This window comes from Procambarus clarkii, chromosome 85 (genome assembly GCF_040958095.1).
Source record: "Procambarus clarkii isolate CNS0578487 chromosome 85, FALCON_Pclarkii_2.0, whole genome shotgun sequence".
In the NCBI taxonomy this organism is placed as follows: domain Eukaryota; kingdom Metazoa; phylum Arthropoda; class Malacostraca; order Decapoda; family Cambaridae; genus Procambarus; species Procambarus clarkii.
The window spans coordinates 15,192,358-15,213,290 of record NC_091234.1 but is presented as its reverse complement, the minus strand read 5'-3'; the positions used below and the strand labels follow the sequence as shown (position 1 = coordinate 15,213,290).

The window sequence follows — 20,933 nt, the reverse complement described above, 5'->3', positions numbered from 1 at the left end:
ATAGACTAAGATCTTCCTCGCTATTTATCAATTTCACAATCATTTCCTCAACGATTTCCTGGTCATTCTTGCCCTCTACTTTTGCAAGGTTCCTTATGATAAGTTTTTTTTTTAATCCTAGGATTCCTGTACTCCTGTCAGATTTTCAACTCCACTATCTTCAACTCTTCTTGCATCAGTGTGTTATCCCTGTGATGAAACTATAGCAATGATGGAACTGTAGTGGTGAGGGAACTGTGTAGCAGTGAGGGAACTGTGTAGCAATCAGGGAATTGTGAAGCAGTGATGGAACTGAAAAGTCATTAGTGAACTGTGCAGCAGTGATCGAACTGTGTAGCAGTCAAGGAACTGTAGCCATGATGGAACTGTGTAGCAGTCTAGGAACTGTAGCCATGATGGAACTGTGTAGCAGTCTAGGAACTGTAGCCATGATGGAACTGTGTAGCAGTGAGAGAGTGGTGTAGCAGTCTAGGAACTGTAGCTATGATGGAACTGTGTAGCAGTGAGAGTGGTGTAGCAGGGATGGAAGGGAAGGGTAACTATGAGGAGAAAGCAATGCTTAATGAAAGCTTTCATTAAGACTATATAGCACTTGAAACGTATGTGAGGATAAGGATTTAGGATAGGACAAAGGAAAGGAAGGGTGCCCAACCACTTGGACACTTGGGAATTGAACGCCTGCCTGCATCAAGCAAGACCATCGCTCTAGCGTTCAGTCCAAGTGGTTGGGCAAAAACTGAGTAGCAGTTAGGGAACTGTGTAACAGGAATGGTACGTGTAGCAGACGGGGAACTGTGTGGGAGGGAATGAATTCTGTAGTGGAATTGGAACTGTGTAACTAAAAGTTGGTGAATGTTGACCTTAGTTGGCCTGGTGGCCATCATCCCAAGACTATGCTGGCCTGGTGGTGGGACGCACCATGCTGACTGAAGCAGTCAGGAAATTATTCTACTTTACTTTTTTTCTCTTATTCATAGCTGTTAATAATTTAATTATACCCCTGTATATCAAAAAAAATAATTTATATGAATGTACGAGACCTTCACATTCTGCTTGGTCACTACTTTTCCTGTGCCCAGGTTGTATTGACGACGTGAGGATCTCGGCGAGAAGTGTACCACTACCCCCAGCAGTCAACAACACCGCTTGGGGCCAGGCCAGCATGTTCAAGGGAGTGGAGCGGGGCTGTGAAGCGTCATCCGCTTGCACTAACATCTCCTGCAAGGCACCCCTCATATGCGTCGACACCTGGAGGTCCTACCACTGTGGGTGAGTCTTGCTCGTACTTGTTCTCGCTCTCCGTGGGTCACTATACACTGTTGCACTCTCCAGCATACGTATGTGTTTTATCATGCAGTAATTCACTTGCGAACAGTATTTGTGGCTCTCAGTGCTTCACTTGTCCATAGATGGCTTGTAGAGCTTTGCTTGTGTAGTCATTGCTTGCAATGTTCATTTGTGTATTCATGGCTTACAGTAAATGCTTCACTTGTCCCCAGGCGAAGTGGTAACACACTCGTCTGGCGTTTCGCGAGCGTTTTGACCTGGGTTTGTATTCTGGCCGGGGAGGATTTACTTGGCGCCAATCCTTAACTGTAGCCTCTGTTCACCCAGCAGTGAATGGGTACTTGGTTGTTAAACAATTTGGCGGTTCGTATTCCAGGGAAAATTAAGATTAAGAACTTGCCTGAAATGCTATGCGTGCTAGTGGCTGTACAAGAATGTAAGAATTCTTGTACATATACAGTATAAAAAAAAAAAAAAAAATTGTATTTATGCATGCTTCACTTGTGAATAAATGGCTTGCAGTGCTAAACTTGTATATTCATGGCTTGCATTGCTTCATTTGTGTATAATGCCTTGCAGTGTTTCACTTGTGAATAATGACTTGCATTGCTTCACTTGGACAAAGAAAGCTTTTTAGTGCTTTAGTTGCGTATAATAGCATGCAGTACCTCACTTGTGTATAGATGCCTCAACCTGTCCTTGGCTCGAGTCCATTACATCCAGCGGTCAACCCCACAGACGCGTTCATAAATTTTAACATTCTGTTCATTAAAAACGATAATTTTCTCAAATATAAATTAATATTATAATAGCATATTGTGCATATATAGGCATAGGTTAGGTTAGGTGTTTAGGTTCTGTTGGCGATTATTTGTATTTATAGTACAGTATGTGGGTGAAGCATTTACAGCATTGTGGTTAAAACAAATTTCGTCAATGAAGCAATTGTTCTGGAAGTGTTCGAATAAAATCAGTTGTGAGCCGTATGTAAACCGTTTTTCATACATAAACAGGTTTGGCGGGTGCATGGAATCACTTTTGAGCCTTTGTTTGGAGGATGGGCTGGATGCCTTGTAGTGCTTCATTTGTGTATGATTGGCTTATATCGCTTCATTTGTGTATTTACCTGAATTTACCTGAGGGCCACTAATACTAGTGGCCTCGATGAGGACAGGAAGATGGTAGCTTGTTCCAAGTCCCGCCATTTGCTCTGATGATCTTTTCCAGCTATATTTTAAAACCCAGCATAGTTTTGGCATTTACAGCTTTGGCAGGTAGGCAGTTCCACTTGTTTACAACCCTATGGGTAAAAAAGCATCTCCTGTTTTCATTCCAACAATGTGGCTTGTTGATCTTGAACCCATTGCTCCTCGTTCGTGCTACATCTGACCTTTTGAAAAAGTTGTCCGGATCAACATCCTCCAAATTGTTCAGTATTTTAAAGCTTTCGATGAGATCCGCCCTGTCATGCCTGGTTTGCAGTGTTGTTAGTCCTGTAGCCCTCAACCGTTCCTAATGAGAGATGATTAAGCTATGGGATGATTTTTGTTGCCCAGTGTTGCACCTTCTAGAGAAGCTGTGTCTTTCTGAAGATGAGGTCTCAATGCCTGGATGCAATAATCTAGGTGGCGGGACACTGGAGACTTACTCGATAGAATGACTACCTTCTTTTCCTTATGGGTAAAGGTAAGCTTGATTATTTCCAGGGATTGGTTAGCTTTTTTTTTACTGCTGCTCCCACTTGTGCAACTTTTAGTGAATGATGGATTCTGACTCCAAGGTCTTTTTCTTCATCCATCCATTGTAAGGTAGTGCTGTAATTTGGTATTTGTGACATAGATTGGTCTTGACATGAAAGACCACTCATGCAAAGTCTTGCATTTATTGAAATTAAAAAGCATTTGCCAGTCATCTGACCATTTGTAGAGTTCATGCAGATCTCTTTATAAGGTCTCAATATCACTTTCACTTCCTACTTTACCATAGATCTTAGTGTCATCTGCAAATTTGATGATGTGGTTTGTAATATTCTCATCTGTCATTGATGTATATGACAAAAAGGGTTGACCTCAAAATTGGCCCCTGTGGCACCCCACTTAGCACATTTCCACAGTCATTCATTCCCATTTAGCACAACCCTTGGTTTTCTATGTTTTAACCATTGTTTAATCCATTTCAATACTGTATTCTCATTTATTCCATCTGCCTGTAATTTCCTTGCCAGTCTCTCATGTGGTACCTTGTCAAAAGCTTTAGCAAAGTCCATGTAAGCTACATCTACTGGAAGTCCTTTGTCTGAATAGCCAGTTACAGTTTCCAGAAATGTGAGCAGGTTTGTAAGGCATGATCTGTTTTTAACAAACCCATGTTGCATTGATTTTATAAGATTGTTCTCTGTGAGATGTTTGATGATTCCCTCCCTTACTCTCCATGGGCTTGCAGATGTGTGATGTCAAGCTGATCAGACGGCAGTTTTCTGCCGAGCTCTTTGTCTTTTTTTTAAATAGGGGTAACATTTGCATGTTTCCAATCCAGGTGAACTATCCCTTAGTCCAGGGATTTTCTGAAAAGGAGTTTCAGTGGTATGCATAGTGCATCTGCCAGTTCCTTTACAACTTTGGATTGAAATCCATCCACACCTGGGGCTTTTGAGTCCTTAGTTTGTCAATGCTCTTTCTGATGGTGTCGCATGTAATGGGTATATCCCTTAATTCATTCTCTTCACCTCCTTCAAACGTTTGTGTGGGTGATGGGATGTTGTTCGATCTTTCTAGTGTGAACACTAGAAAGTGCTCATTCAGTGTGCTTGCTGCCCATTTATCATCCAATTTAACTTGGTTAGTCTCACGTGGTCTTCAGGTGATAGTTTTCTATCTAGAACCACCCCTAGATATCTTTCTTGATCTGAATTTTTTTAAAGATTTCTCATAATTTATAGGTTGTGTGGGGTCTATGTTCTCCTCTTCCACATTCCATAACATAGCATTTATTCGCATTAAATTCCATTTGCCAAGTGGTGCTCCATATACTTATTTTGTCCAGGTCTTCTTGAAGGGCATGACAATCATCCAAGTTTCTTATTTTCCCTATTATCTTATCATCAGCAAACATGTTCATGTAATTCTGTATTTCCATCTGATAGATCATTTATATAGACAATCAACATTACCGGTGCAAGAATTGAACCCAGTGGTACTCCACTTGACATTTATTCAGTCTTAATACATTGCCTCTGATTACTGCCCTCATTTTTCTACCAGAAAAGTTTTCATCCATGTTAGAAGCTTACCTGTCACTCCCTCCAACATGTTCCAGTTTCCAGAACATCTTATATGGAACTGTCAAAAGCCTTTTTTAGGTCCAAATAGCTGCAGTCAACCCAATCACCTCTTTCCTGTAAAATCTCTGTGGCTCGATTATAGAAACCGAGTAAATTTATTACACAGGATCTTTCAGACCAAAAACCATACTGACTGACTGATATTATAATTTTTCTCCAGGTGTTTTACCCCATGTGCATTTTGACTAGTACACTTGGCAATGATAAAGGTCTATAATTTAGGGGGTCACTCTGCTGCCACTTTTGTAGACTGGAACTATGTTAGCCTTTTTCCACACATCTGCTACGACTCCTGTACACAGAGATGCTTGAAAAATCAGCTGAAGTCAAATGCTGAGCTCAGGTGCACACACCCTCAGAACCCATGGTGAAACTCCATCTGCGCCAACTGCTTTATTCTTACTTGCCTTCTTGAACATTTTTTCACTTTGTCTCTAGACACCTCTATGTGCTCCATGCTGTTCTCTGGAATTCTTATTGTCTGGTTCCCTGAAGATTTCATTTTGTACAAACACACTTTGGAAATTTTCATTTAATGTTTCACACACTTCCTTTTCATTTTCCATGAATCTGTTTCCCATTTTCAACCTCTAAATATTATCCTTTACCTGTAATTTGTTGTTTATGAATTTATAGAATAGGCCCTGATTCTGTTTTACATTTGTCTGTTATCCTTTTTGTTTAAATTTCTTTCTGCCTCTCTCCTCACTGCCGTGTAGTGGTTTCTCGCATCTTTGTATCGCTGGTATGTGTGGGGGTTTGGCCTCTTCCTATACTGATCACATTTTTATGTCTTTTAGTCTGTGGCCCTGTCACAATTTGTTAAACCAATCCTGTTTCCTAGTTCTGCATTTCTGCTTTGGTGTAATTTTTGTATTCCTTTATCATATATTTCACGAAACTTGACATATCTCATTTACTTCATTTCCTAACAGCAAGTCTTCCAAGTCAAATTCCTTAAAGAAATTTCTAAGTTCCCCATAATGTCTTTTCCTGAAATCAGGTTTTTCAACTACTTCAACCTCCTTATTTTCTTCCAGATTATAATGCATTACATACTTTATTCCCCAAAAAGACATGGTTACATTTACCCAAGGGAAGGAAGGTACAGTACTGAATGTCAAATATCTGTTCCTCTTTCCTGGTAAATATCAAGTAGCATGGAGGGAACATCCCCTTCCCTCAACCTCTTAGCTTGTTTAACATGAATGATGTTTAACATGAATACATGAATGTTTCCAGGATGAGTTTTAGAAATCTCCAGGTCAATAAGTCCTCTGTTCTAGCTTCATGTGCCTCCGTCTATGGATTTAAAGTTGAAGTCGCCGACTACCAACAGTTGTGATCTATCTTTATCCGCTCTCTCTATAATCTCTCTCATTATTATTATAAGACTCTTGTTTATTATCCAGCTCCTCCTTTGTCCATGTGTTGCATGGTGAACTATATGCATTCATGATCATTAGTTTATCATCCTGATTGCAGATCTCTAGTGCTGTTGTCAACTTCTCGTGGATTGGCAATCATTATTTCATTTACCTTTAGGTGTTCTTTCACCACCACAGCAACGCTACCGCTTTTCATAATTTTTCTGTCCTGTCTCCAAACTAAGTAGCCCCTTGGGAATATGACTTCATTTAAAATATCATTCTTCACATTTCATCTTCGTGAGTGCAACTATGTCTGGCGTCTACAACTGTATTACATAACTTAACTCCAGTATCTTTGATCACACTCCATCTATGTTGGTGTATACAATTTTCATGAACATTATCCCTCTTTCCATATGCTTCACAACCCCTTTCTCTAGCAATTTTGTTGGTTTGTCTTTTTGTACCATTTTACTGGCCTGCCTGTCTGTGTGCTTATGTGCCACTGTTTGTATCATTTTTTAATGTAAAGCATTAACAAGTATTACTGTCATTGCATGTAGCTCTGTGGACCTTGTGATGCTATTGTCGTTCCACGACTTAACTGTTGTGTTGTGACGCAAGTGTTATACTGTGACTCAAATTGCAGGACATGTGTTGTATTGAGATTCAAGACTCGCTATGTGGCATAAGTATGTTGTGACTTTAGCTCTGATTTATGATACAAGCGTCATATCTTTGGCAGGTGTGGTGAGGGCCGAGTTCTGTCAGCGTCGAGAACAACCTGCGAGGATGAAAATGAGTGCCTTTGGGAACCATGCCTCAATGGTGGCACTTGCTTCAACAAACACTCAGGTAATCCACACTCCTCTGATACACTTATTATACACAATTTCCTTTTTTAGAACTATGCATCATTACTCGCCTACACAGCTCACACGAGCCTTTGAGATTACCGAGAGTGGTCAAAAGAGTATATTCATACTAAAGAGACCATAAGGTGTTTAGATGAGGCCATCTTTGATGTTCCTATATAAATGTTGCTCGTCACGTGACAGGTGACAATGAGACTAAATGAGCCCAGTGCAACTATTAAAAATTAGTAAATTGCACAAGGAAAATCACATTAATGTAATGTATCAATGAGAAAATGAGTACAAGCCAATATGACCAAAAGGTTAAGATTTAATGATTCTAACATGAATTTTCTCAATATTTCTTATGTTTTTCTTCACTGTCGAAGAAAGTTCAAAAATTAGTTCTCCAAAGTTCATTTTCACATATTATATTTTGGTCTGATGCCTGGAGATGTATTTCGTAAGGTCACTCTTTACATTCTCAAAGATAAGTTTACCATGTCTGCATTGGCTCGCAGTCTTGGTGGGTAGAATGTAATTATGAGTTAGCTGGTTGTTGAGTGCTTGCCTTGACTTTATGTGTAGCGCCTCGCTGATGTCCAGTCTTCTGTTGTCGTTATACCTGTCAATTATTTCAGCATTGCTTGTTAAGATATCTCTGGTGATGGTCTGGTTGAGTGGAGATGATATGCTCCACACACAACCAGACTATCAGCAGAGACATCTTAACAAGCAATGCTGAAATAATCGACAGGTATAACGACAACAGAAGACTGGACAACAGCGAGGCGCTACACATCAAAAAGTCAAGGCCACCAATCAACAGCCAATTAAGACATAATTACATTCTACCCACTTCAAGACCCCAAGGCAACACCGAGAACAGGATCCAATGACCCTGCCCTAGGAACATAAGCTGCCCATGTGATACATTTGACCCTTAAATGGCGCCTAGCTATTTAACATGTCACCCACAGGTGCATTAAAAAACAAAAAAAAATCTAAACCTGTTAATTTGTGTTCACTGATCATGGGAAAAATAATAAAAAAATCGCAAGTGGCAAATATTGCCCGCTATAGGGTGGGGAAGTCTGGCAAAAAAACAGGTGCTGACTCAGTGTGCGTCCCAGACGATCTGTTGCTCGCCAGCTGTCAGGCCGGAGTTGCCACAAAGAGGTAATTACCTAATTATTTCAATGTCTCTAATTTTTCGTAGTTTTGTTGCTGTAATATTATTCAATAGTGTGTAGTGTGATATGTTTATATAATAAAATGAGTGAATCATCGCTCTACTCAAAAATATGGTGTACATATTGTTGATTCAATTATGTTCATCAAACAGTGAACAAATACTTTGTCGGTTATTACACTATATACACAGGTTATATATAAGTATCTGCATGTTTTGTTCACCATAACGAACCACTAAGTTGCTATTATGAGTTAAAAAGTAACGAGGAGTGACCGCCACACACCAGCCAGCCACTCGCGGCCACTCACTCCCTCAACACCTCACTCGCCCACATTCTCCTCCTACCATACTGTTTTTGCTTTTATATACAGACGTTATATATAAGTATTTACATGTTTTGTTCACCATAACTATACATCTAAGCTTGTATGGTGAGTAAAGGCACAAAGATGTAGCTACTCACAGTCAGCTGGTGGTGGCCGCCCTCAAGGCCAGACGCACTAATATTTCTCCTCCAACAATACTGTTTGTGATATTATTACACTATATACACACATTATATATAAGTATCTACCTGTTTTATTCACCATACTTGTACAAGTAAACTGGTATGGTGCCCAAACACCATAGTGGTCACCAGTAAACATAAGTCGTGCAGATGACGCCACCTCCCTCGCCAAAATGGCGGCTCCCAACCTCCTCCTATTGCTGTTTATACCCTCTATACACACGTTATATATAAGTATCTACATTTGTGTTCACCATAGCGAACCACTAAGCTGGTATGGTGAGTGCAGTCAATAAAAAATGGCCACACAGTCAGAAGACAACGCCACCACCCTCCCTCCCACAGCAATACTCCTCCCTCCATGGAGCACAGCGCTAAATATCACCACAATACTGCTATTATCAGAATCCTGGTCAGTTTTATCAGTCAGGGGCCTTCTGTAATATCATCGCTACATAATAGCATGAACAAGCATATTATGGCATTTTTAGGCGATGCTGTGGTCACAAGCTGAACAGCAGTGCTGTGAGCTCATGCTGCGTGCATCAGGCTTGGTTGCTCACTCAATACTGAGGTCCCTAACACCCGGGAATTTGGTCCACGATTTTTAAAAAATATGGCGTCTGTTTACAAGAGCCCTGATGGTGTGGTGAACCCCGTGTATCCGCGGGCCGTTTAAATCTTGCGTAGTACTCCAAAGCATCATATGATGTGGAGCGCAATTTACTGCAAGTCACTCAACATATCATATGATGTCTAGCGCAGCTAAAGGGTTAAGACCCTATCAATATCTATGATATGCCATTCATCCACTTATTCTTTACCACCTCACCCAAAGAGAATATAAGCCAGTGCTAAACATGGTAAAATTGTCTTTGAGAATGTAAAGAGTGACCATGCGAAACACATCCCTAGGTGTCGGACGAAAATAAAGTGTGAAAATGAACTTTGGTGAGTGAATTTTTCAACTTCCCTCGACAGTAAAGAAAAACATAAGAAATATTGATAAAATTTGTGTTAGAATGATTATTCTTACTCTTTCGGTCATATTCAACAACATGTGTTTACAAGAATAACTGCTCTGAAAACTGAAAAACCCACAGCCAGGATAGCTGGTAGCTAACTACCAAAGTGGGGGTCGTAATTAAGGGACACCACTTATGAATGGTTTATGGTTTTGAGGGTGGATGACCTGGCTGGAGCCCAGGAGTTGGTATTGTGGCGGCTGAAGGGACCTTCCATGTGCATACATGAATACCCTCTCACTCCAGGGGCCTTGTGAGGAGCTTCCACTTTGCAATTACTTTCCATGTATACCGTTGTCAAAATCGACTCTGTCGCTAAGGCAGCTTATTGTTTCTAGCTTAACTGTTTCTAGCAAACAATAAGCTTATTGCTTGCCCTCATCTTTAGTTCTTTTTTTAATGAAATACTGGGCACTGCTCCTTTTGTGTGATGGGTTAAGAAAAACATATACAAAAGAATTTACCATTCTACTGGCTGCCTGTCCCCTAACACAATGAATTACTTTTTATAGTAACATTAGTGTATGTGTACATGTTGGCAGGATACATGTGCGCATGTGGGAGCGGGTTCAGTGGGCAGCACTGCCACCTGCCGGACATAGGGGAAACTTCCCTGAAACTCTCCCTGGGGGCCCTAGTAGCGCTCCTCATATGGTGCACCTTCCTACTACGTGAGTATTTTGCGTAACGTTTTTACACATTTTAAATTTACACAACACATTCATGTCACAACATATTCATATCAGGCAACCAAAACCCAAATCCTCCCTTGCCTCTACAGGATGCCTGCCAGGCCACCCAAATCCTTCCTATCCTTTCACCCCGAGCATCCAGTGCCTCCCCATCCTTGGTCTTCCTTCTCCTCTAAGCAGGTTTAAGCAAGATCAAAGCCCTCCACCCCACCTCCCTCCAAACCCCTGATACCTACTCACCAGGAGGTCAAATCTAACCAAATATTCCTGCCTTGGAACAGCGTCGTACACCAGTGCCGAGTGTGTCATAATAGAAAAGTGAACTTCATGGTAATGTGCTTAAACATCTATGTTGTTACAAATATTGTACAACAAATGAACTGAATGAAAGGGCACAAGAAGAAAATCTAGATGTAAAAGCACTAACAGAAACAAAGTTGTCAGGCATTATAACAAATGCAGTGTTTCCACAGAACTACTATATAGTAAAGAGAGAGGAGAAAGAGGAGTGGCCATGCTGATAAGAAAGGACTGGAGTTTTGAAGAGACAGATATTCTGGGCTGTGAAGGATTCAGAGACTACATAACAGGAACTATGACAATGGATTGACCTAAGATAATAGTGTCAGGAATTTATAATCATAAATGAAATGAGAGAAGATCCAGACAGGAATATGATAGAAACAACATGGCAACAATTAATAAAATAGAGAGCAGCTTCAGTTGCCTGGAGGAATGGATCCAGACTTAATCATGAGCGACTTCAACCACGGAAAGATAGACTGGGAGAATGGAGAACCACGTGGAGGTGCAGATACATGGAGAGCTAAATTATTGGACACGACTAAAAAAAAAAACTGAGTCAACATGCCAAGGAACCCACAAGAATGAGAGGCAATGATAAACCTGCTAGACTCGCTCTGATATTCACCTGTAATTAGCCAGACATAAGGGAAGTCAAATTAGAACCCCCCATGGGAATGAGTGACCACATCATACTGACATTTGATTATCTGATGGAAGTATGGATAACCTATCCAAGGAAGGGATCAGAAAGGAAAAGGCTGGCTTACCGAAGAGGCAACCAGGATGAGATGGGGAACTTCCTAATGGGAATGTCATGAGAAAGAGAAAAGTCTGAACAAGATATGATGGACTACATCACCCACAAGTGCCAGGAAGCTGTAGACAAGTTTATCCCGGCCAAAACGGAGACAAATTAAAAAGCAACAGAAGAATCCATGGTTCAATCGGGCATGTAAGAAAGCATAGCAATTAACTAAGACAACATGGAGAAACTACAGAAATAACAGAACACCAGAGAGCAGAGGGAGAGGTCAGAGGGCCAGGAATAAGTACCTCAGAGTGAGAAGAGAAGTAGAGACAGTATGAAAATGACATTGCAAGTAAAGCCAAGGCCCAACTAAATCTGCTTCACAACCACGGCAGGATGAAAACAGCAGTGATGAAACTGAGTAAAAGGGAGACCCGGTACACACAGAATGACATGATGATGTGTGAAGAACTGAACAAAAAATTTCAGGTCTTCAAAATAGTGTAAGAAGAAGTCCCTGTACTGAGAGAGAAAGCGGTAAACCAAGCTACCTTGGAGGAATTTGAACATGTCAGTGATGAGTTCAAAAGGTATCTGTTGGAGCTGAATGTGACAAAGGCTGTTGAACCTGACAGAATCTCACCATGGATACTAAAAGAGGGTGCAGAAGCACAAAGTGTGTCACTCTCAATGGTGTATAACAGGTCACTGGAAACTGGCGACCTGCTGGAAAGCTGGGAAAGCTAATATAGTCCCAATATACAAAAAGGGTGACAGGCAAGAGGCAGTGAACTACAGGCTAGGTTCCCTACTTGTATACTAAGCAAGGTGAGGGAGAAGATTACGAGGAAAAAACTCGCAGAACATCTGTAGAGGAGCTTTGTAACACACCACCACCATAGATTCAGGGGTAGTAAATCATGCCTCACAGGTTTAATAAAATTTCATGACCAGGTGACAAGAAACTAAGGAAGAAAGAGAAGGATGGGCAGACAGTATTTTCTTACTGTCAGAAAGCCTTTGACACAGTACTCCATAAGAGGCTGTTACTGAAGTTGGAGAAGCAGGCAGGAATAAAAGGTAAGGTGTTCCAGTGGATAAGGAAGTACTGTATTTCAGCAACAGGACACGGTGAGTAATTGTTCCTAAATGCAAACCCTGTTCTGAAACTCTTCCTGCACAGATGTAATAGAACCCATAATCACCACACCAGAAATAAATATTTTTGATATCCCTAGAGTAAAACTTAATCTGTCTAAACACACTATGCAAATAAAAGAACCTAGTCTATGGAACTCGCTCCTTAACAAATTGAAAAGCTGTCAAACTTTTGCCTTATTCAAAAATAAAACTAAAAAATGCCCAATATCATCTTTATAGTTTCCTACCTAGTGCTTTAAACGTGCACTGTATCTAGTGCTACCCAATCCCCCAATATATGTATCTAAGCCATACAACTTTACCATTGTAATCATTGCTATCATCTTATATAATTGCTGTTACTTTGAACACACATTTTACTGCATTATACTTTGAAATAAATCACAAATTATGCTACAATGTACCTGTTGATAACTGTCAAATTTTACTTTAATGTATCTACTAATCTTTTTCAAATTTTCTTACAATTGTACCTGTATATATTTGTTCAATTTTGCTAGAAATTACCTACTTAAAATTGTTAGATTAACCACTGCACTGTGCTACGTGCCTTGAGGCTTTCGATGTGTGATGCACAATGCGCCTTGAGGCTCTCGATGGGTTGTGTGCATTGCGCCTTGAGAGACTCGTAGGTATAGTGCCGTATTCAAAACTCCCGCGGCTACACATGGTTCACATCAGCTTCCTCAGGGCTCTCGTAAACAGACGCCACTTTTAAAAAAAATCGTGGGCAACATTCCCAGGTGTGAGAGCCTTAGTACTGAGTGAGCAACCAAGGCTGGCTCATGAATGAGCTAACAACACTGCTGTTCAGCTTGTGACCACAGCATCGCCTAAAAATGTCAAAATAGATATGTAACTGGTATTTAGCCATGATAGTACTGTATTACAGAAGATCCTGACTGTGATAACAACTTTGTACAATGTTCTGATATCAGTGAATCAATGCTGTTCAAGATGTTCACAGCACTAGCAACAGCACCCTGCCATTATTTTGCCCATCTAAGAATCTTCAAACAACTTCTCTTGTTCCTTTACAAAATAAACTTGTGGAAAATTATTCATTTACAGGATTTAGTGACCAGGATTCTGATAATACCAAGATTGTGGTGAGAATTAGAGATGTGCATAGTATTGTAGGAGGAGTAATCATGGTGAGGGAGGGAGGGTGAGAGGGAGGGGAGGTAGCGTCGTCTCCTGGATGCTATGTGACTTCTTGTGCAGGTTTGTTGCCACTGTTGTTTGAACATTTATTTGAACACCATACCAGCTTAGTTGTACAGTTATAGTGAATAAAACATGTAGATACTTATATATAATGTGTGTATAAAGTATATTAACAGCAAAAGGAGTATGTTGGGAGAAGCCATTTAGGAGACTGGGTTGGGTTCCCATACTGGTTACCTTGAGGTGATTCCGGGGCTTAGCGTCCCCGTGGTCCAGTCGACCAGGCCTGGTTGCTGGACTGATCAGCCAGGCTGTTGGACGCGGTTGCTCGCAGCCTGACGTATGAGTCGCAGCCTGGTTGATCAGGTATCCTTTGGAGGTGTTTGTCAAGGTCTCTCTTGAACACGGTGAGGGGTCTGCCAGTTATGACCCTCATGTGTAGTGGAAGCGTGTTGAACAGTCTCGGGCCTCTGATGTTGATAGAGTTCTCTCTGAGTACCTGTTGCATCTTTGCTTTTCAACGGGGGTATTCTGCACATCCTGCCATGGCTTCTGGTCTCATGTGATGTTATTTCTGAGTGCAGGTTTGGGACCAGCCCCTCTAATATTTTCCACGTATAGATTATGATGTATCTCTCCCACAAGCGCTCAAGGGAATACAGATTTAGGCTCTTTAGTCAGTCCCAGTAGTTTAGATGTTTTACTGAGTGGATTCTAGCAGTAAAGGATCTCTGCACGCTCTCCAGGTCAGCAATTTCTCCAGCTTTGAAAGGGGCTGTCATTGTACAGCAGTACTCCACTCTAGAGAGCACAAGCGTTTTGAAAAGTATCATCGGTACAGCATCTCTAGTGTGAAAAGTACTTGTTATCCAACCTGTCATTTTTCTTGCAGTTGTGATGGCTACTTTATTGTGTTCTTTAAAGGTAAAGTCTTCCGACATGAGTACACCCAGATCCTTTACATTGCCTTTTTGTTCAATGTTATGATTTGCCCGAGTTTTGTACGTGATTTCCTTTTTCATATTTTCATTTTTTCCGTAGCGCATGAGCTGGAACTTATCTTTGTTAAACACCATATTATTTTCTGTAGCCCATAGAAAGACCTGATCTACATCTGATTGGAGGTTTGCCGTGTCCTCTATGTTGCCTACTCTCATGAAGATCCTAGTGTCATCTGCAAAGGATGATACAGGGCTATAGGTTGTGTTCTTGTCTATGTCCGATATGAGGATGAGAAAAAGTACTGGAGCAAGCACAGTACCCTGGGGGACTGAGCTCTTCATGGTTGATGGGCTGGATTTTATTTTGTTGACTACTACACATTGGGTTCTGTTAGTCAGGAAATTGTAGATCCATATGGCAATTTTTCCGGTAATTCCTTTTGAACACATTTTATGTGCAATAACACCATGGTCACATTTATCAAAGGCTTTTGCGAAATGTGTAAATTACATCAGCATTTTGTTTCTTCCATAGCATCTAATGCCATATCATAGTGGTCCAACAACTGCGACAGGCAAGAGCGCCCTGTTCTGAAACCATGTTGCCCAGGGTTATGGAGATGCTGTGATTCCATGTATTTTGTGATCTTACTACTTAGCACTCTCTCAAATTTTTATGATATGCAATGTTAGTGCTATCTGTCTGTAATTTTTTGCCTCTGCCTTATTTCCTCCTTTATGGAGTGGTGCTATCTCTGCTGTTTTTAGTATGTCAGGGATAACGCCAGTATCTAGGCTTTGTCTCCACAGAATGTGAAGGGCCTGCGATACTGGTTTTTTACAGTTCTTGATGAATATAGAGTTCCAAAAATCCGGGCGTGGTGCAGAGTGCATAGGCATACTGTTTATGGCTTCTTCAAAATCCAGTGGGGATAGGGTGATGTCTGATATATGATTTGATGTTGGTATCATATCCATGAAAAAATAATTTGGGTTATCAATCTTTTGTGTGTTTAGTAGCTCGCTGAAAACAGAATCGTACTGCTTCCTCGGTAACTCGCTCATTTCTTTGTTGTCATTGGTCAAAGTTCCATCTCCCTTTCGCAGGGGCCCGATACTAGATGTGGCTTTTGATCTTGATTTTGCATAGGAGAAAAAATATTTGATTTCTCTCTATTTCACTGATGACCTTTTGCTCTCTTTGCCTCTCCTGGGTTTTGTATGAGTCTTGTAGCTTGAGTTCAATTGTTTCTATTTCTCTACCTAACCTTCTTCGCTGTTCTTGAGATAGGGTGCGACTCTCAAGTTGTTCCGCTATTCGTTTTCTTCGCCTATAGAGGGAACAACGTTCCCGTTCCAATCTGCATCTCTTTCTCTGTTTTTCTTAGGCGTGTGCGGTTTGAACATATTTCTAGTGCTACTGAGCTTATTTTTTCCAGGCACTGGTTCAGGTTTGCATTTTCTAGCTGTTCTTCCCAGTTTATTTCTGTGAAGTCCTGGTTCATTTGCTCCCAGTTTATCTGTTTATTATTGAAGTTGAATTTGCTGAAATCTCCTTCACCGGGAATCTGGACTGGTTTTGAAGGTCTATTCCCCATGCTTGTCAGAATATCAATTAAGTTGTGATCTGAGTAACAGGTATTCGTAATCATTATGTTCCTGATTATTCATCATTATTAGTGAAAATGAAGTCCAGTGTGTTCTCTTTCCTAGTTGGTTCTACTATTTGCTGCTTTAAGGCAAACCTGTCGCACATCCGTAGCAGGTCATTTACACATGATAATCATCGTGTTGGATCATGATCATCATGGTACTAGATCATGATAATATCCTGAATTACATGAATTTGTCTCAGGGCCACAAACACTAGTGGCCTCGACGAGGACAGGAAGCCAGCGGCTTGTCAAAGGGCTCTGCATTTGCCCTGATGATGATTTTCAGTTGGATTTTAAAATGTATCCGTTTTAGCATTTACAGCTTTGGCGGGTATGGTGGTTCCATGGGTTTATAACCCTGTGGAACTGCCTACACATAGTAGTTAATATGCATAACTAGTATGCACTAGTAACTAGTATGCAGATAATTTGGGTCTAACTCGATTTGGTTATTAAAGTAAATAATAATACATATTTATAATATCACGAATATCATAAATAAGCCACTGCCAGTAATTAAATACCTGCACTGTGCAAGATAATGTCTTAGTCATTGTTATTTGGAACATATTTCCTTGTGTAATACACTTGCACCATGGGTGTGTGACCATGATTTAAACCCACGCTGCACGAGTCACTAGTGATAACACATTCCTCTTGTATTTGAAGTGCTAGTGTGCGCCTTCTTGCTGCATCAACACAACAGACGGTCAGCACTTCGCAGAGGCATGGCTGACATAAAAGAAAATGTTTTAAATTGTAAAGATGAACAGTCAACACCTTGTAATCACATGCCAAGCCTTCTGGAGCTCCAGCTGCTGAAGCCGCCCAAAGCTAATGGGCAGCCCGCCTGCGTGAGGAGCTCAAACATAGCAGGTAACTCGGTAATATTCCTCACCAGTCAATTAAAATTCATTAGTAGTTCCCACATGGTGCAACAAGTAAACTTAGGATACCTGCCTTGTGCTAAGGTGAAACCTATAGTCTGCCTTGCTGAATTATAAAGATTTATATTCACCAGACTTAAAAAATGTGTTTCTTGATCTTCCTATTTTTACAATATCACCATTGTATAAGTGAAATAGACCAAGTTCTATTTCTCCTGTTTATAATTTCCCCTTATTCAAATTTGGGAAAAATTAAGTTAGACTACTGTATGCAAACTGAAGAAACAAACCATCACAATGAACAATGTCTCAGAAACATAGCAAGACTTTAAGGCTATAGTTTTTAAATTCTTACAATTTTATTATAAATTAAAATATTTATTTTGCTTTGGAAATGGCCACTGTTAAGGAAATTTTTAGATGTGATCTTGTTTAACCTATAAACAATTGTAAAATATAAAAGGTAAAATAGTCAATAAAATTACCATTTTACGACCGGCAAGGGAGCCGGTCGGCCGAGTGGACAGCACGCGAAACTTGTGATCCTGTGGGCCTGGGTTCGATTCCAGGTGCCGGCGAGAAACAATCGGCAGAGTTTCTTTCACCCTATGCCCCTGTTACCTAGCAGTAAAATAGGTTCCTGGGTGTTAGTCAGCTGTCACTGGCTGCTTCCTGGGGGTGGAGGCCCTGGTCGAGGACCGGGCCGCGGGGACACTAAAAGCCCTGAAATCATCTCGAGATAACCTCAAGATAACCATGAATACAGATGGCCTTTATAATTTAAGTAATTCAGGTGATCTCCCAACACAGAAGTGGACGTGCTGCAGGTGGACGCCATCTCCGTCACCACAACCACCAGGAATGTGCAGATGGTTATTGCGGGAGATGATGTGGGACACAGGCGCGCTGAGAGTGCAGGAGGCGACGAAAGGAACAGAAGTAGCAAGAACGGAAGCTGTCAAGGAGGGATCGGGAACTCTCCAGCTGGCGACGACCTGAGAAACTACGCTTACGAAGGTGAAGGATCTTCCCCTGGATCACTTTCTTCTTGTAAGTCCCGCAGGAGAAAAGGAAAGGAGGAATGTTGACAAGTTTCCCTGCAGGCACGCTACTTCTAATAAATATGTGTAGAAGGAAAGACAGGGAGGGAGAGGGGAAAATAGGAGTCTTTCTCCTGCAGGTCTTGCCAGGAGTGATACTGTCTTAATATCTCGGAAACCTTGTGTGAGGCATATCATAATGAGAAAAAATAAAGTAAAGGCCTCGTTTGCATTTATTGCATCACTTGCAATGATAAACTTGGGAAACATAGCAGAGACAATGAAAATAAAGATGAACCAATTGAAGAAAATAAGGATGAATTAGTGGAAAAGGATGCAAGTCTCGTCCTAATCACACACTCAGGCCTTGACAAAGCACTCAGGACTGTGTGAAAGACTTGGTTTAATAATTTTCACAAATACCAAAGTGTGGGTTTTTATCCTATGTTATATCTGTGAGAAGACATTACCATTACTAAATAGATGAGAATATTACAAATCACATCATCAAATTTGCAGATGACACAGATTTATGGTAAAGTGGGAAATACAGTAATGATACTGAAGTCTTACAAGGAGATCTACACGAACTCCACAAATGATCAGACCACAAACAAAGAGCAAAGGTTTCAAGCTTAACAAGCCACAGTGTAGGACTGAGATCTGGAGATGCTTTTTTCACCCACAGGGTTATTAAATAAACAGATAGAACTGCCTACCCGCTGAAGCCATAACTGCCAAAAAAGTGTTTTAAAATATACCTAGAATAGATAAAGGCAAATAGGGGGAACTTCAAGCTGCTGGCTTTCTGTCCATGTCAAGGCCACCAGGATTAATGGTCCTTGGGGTAAATCAGGTAACAGTCATGACTATAGACAAAATACTTCATATATTGAGAGAAGGGAAGCTGTAGAATGTTAATTGGTGGCCTTCTCTCTGATGCATCATTCAGAAGACAACAGAGGAAGGTAAAGAATGGGAAGAAATCTCCAGGCTCTAAAATGATGTAACTATGAGAATTTTGCCCTTATCTCCTTTATTATAGCAATGAAAAAAAACATAAAAATACTGCAGTTATGTCTTCTATGACTCGGATACTTTTGATAGCGTTCTCCTTATGCGTTTTTGTTCTCGTATTGGCATCCTTGGTGATATTTAGCGCCCTCTGATTTTTCTGCACATTTGATGGGGCTACATAGCCTTCCTGGTTTGGTGCCTTCTTTTGATAATTACTTACTTATGTCTTCTAGTAAATCTGATACTTGAAAAAAAATGAAATAACCATAGGTCTTTCCCACATCTTTATAATTTGTTTATCAAAACACAGCATCAGTAAACCAGAATAGAGTAAAACAACAAAAATCTTTGGTCCTAACTAGTCCAGAACATAATGGAGAATTTTTATGTTAAACATTTCAAAGATTTTTATAAATACCACAGTGCATTAGAAGCTTAGTTTGTGCCAGATACTGTAATAACAGTGAACATAAGATCACAGTCTACACTACATGATGAATTGTTAATATTTATTCAGTTAGCTTAAGGTACTTAATATGGGGCTCTTAGATCAAAATGCACTGCTTAATGACATATGTGAAGCCACAGCTTGAAAAATAGGGTGTTTAGAAAAGTGCTTTAAGGAAGTTAGCAGTCAGGCTAACAGCAGATTTGAGGTCATGTTCTTGTAACCATTCGTGTATCATTCTGTAAACTTAGTACATCAACAGCACAAAAAATAGAAGTACTAATGTTTTAATTTGTAGTATTAACATTGCTTATGACAAAAGTCTAAATATAAATAAGTAAACTCTGTATTGAGATGGTATTAATTTTTTTCTCATTGGCTTACATAATTGTCATAATTCTCTACCAACTTCAGGTCTAGAGAGCTGTAGCGGGAGTGCGAAGATTCTGGGAGGGTTCCGGGAAGTTGCCCAGATCCTGGAGTCTTGGGACCCCACTAGTCCTCACTCCAGCCACTCACCCTTCAGGACTACCAGAACAAGCTCAGCAAAGGATACTACACCAGTCACAACCATTGTGTGTGATATCCACAAGGTTAATGGTTTGAATGGTGATGTGACCACATCTAATACGTACCCAGATCCCCTACCCCCACCAATCATAGACGGACTTGCAACTACAGTACTAGCTGAAACCATGTCAACAGCCATACCAATGCCCGTACCAGAACTACCATGTGCCTTTAATACCAAATAAGTGACTTTATGATAAAGACTAACCAGTTGTCTATTTGAGTGTATATATATTAAATTATATAATATAATGGCATTATATGTCAACAGCAACTGTTTTGGAATAATCACAATTAGTCTCTCTCTCCCCCCCTCCCCCTCCCTCCCTCCCTCTCTCTCCCCTCCCTCTCTCTCCCCTCCCTCTCTCTCCCCTCCCTCTCTCTCCCCTCCCTCTCTCTCCCCTCCCTCTCTCTGTGATCATGTCATGTTACAAGATACCATCTAGAAGAAAATGAGGACATTGAAACAGTTGATAAACTTGATTTCAAGGGAGGACACTATGGGAAACTTCAAATTTTTGTTTTAATGAGTGTAATTGGACAGACTTGCTGCTAGGTAGCAAAGTAAATGAGATATATGCCAAATTTTGCAAAATATACGATGAAAGCACACAAACATTCATACCTAAACACCCCCTCCCCGCTCAGCTCGTTGTCGCCGTGTGGGGGCTTCGTGGGCGGCTGCTGGAGTGTGATGCTCCTTCGGACAGTCCTCTGTCCTT

The 20,933-nt window shown here is 40.7% G+C and overlaps 1 protein-coding gene across 9 annotated transcripts in view; it reads left to right on the top strand.

The window, feature by feature from the left end:
* LOC123746729 (putative neural-cadherin 2) overlaps positions 1 to 20,485 on the top strand; it is a 256,472-nt gene extending 235,987 nt beyond the window's left edge. For 5 of the 9 annotated variants that reach the window (XM_069316740.1, XM_045728469.2, XM_045728466.2 and 2 more), the window contains 6 exons: positions 1,080 to 1,269; positions 6,743 to 6,852; positions 10,122 to 10,250; positions 16,919 to 17,125; positions 17,947 to 18,186; positions 20,056 to 20,485. In XM_069316740.1, coding sequence (XP_069172841.1) covers positions 1,080 to 1,269; positions 6,743 to 6,852; positions 10,122 to 10,250; positions 16,919 to 17,125; positions 17,947 to 18,186; positions 20,056 to 20,396 — 1,217 coding nt within the window. In that variant the 3' untranslated portion in view covers positions 20,397 to 20,485. Of the gene's footprint in view, positions 1 to 1,079; positions 1,270 to 6,742; positions 6,853 to 10,121; positions 10,251 to 16,918; positions 17,126 to 17,946; positions 18,187 to 20,055 lie in introns of those variants that run through there. The other 4 variants (XM_045728468.2, XM_069316742.1, XM_069316744.1 and 1 more) reach the window with 4 other exon arrangements.
* Positions 20,486 to 20,933: the final 448 nt, after the last annotated feature.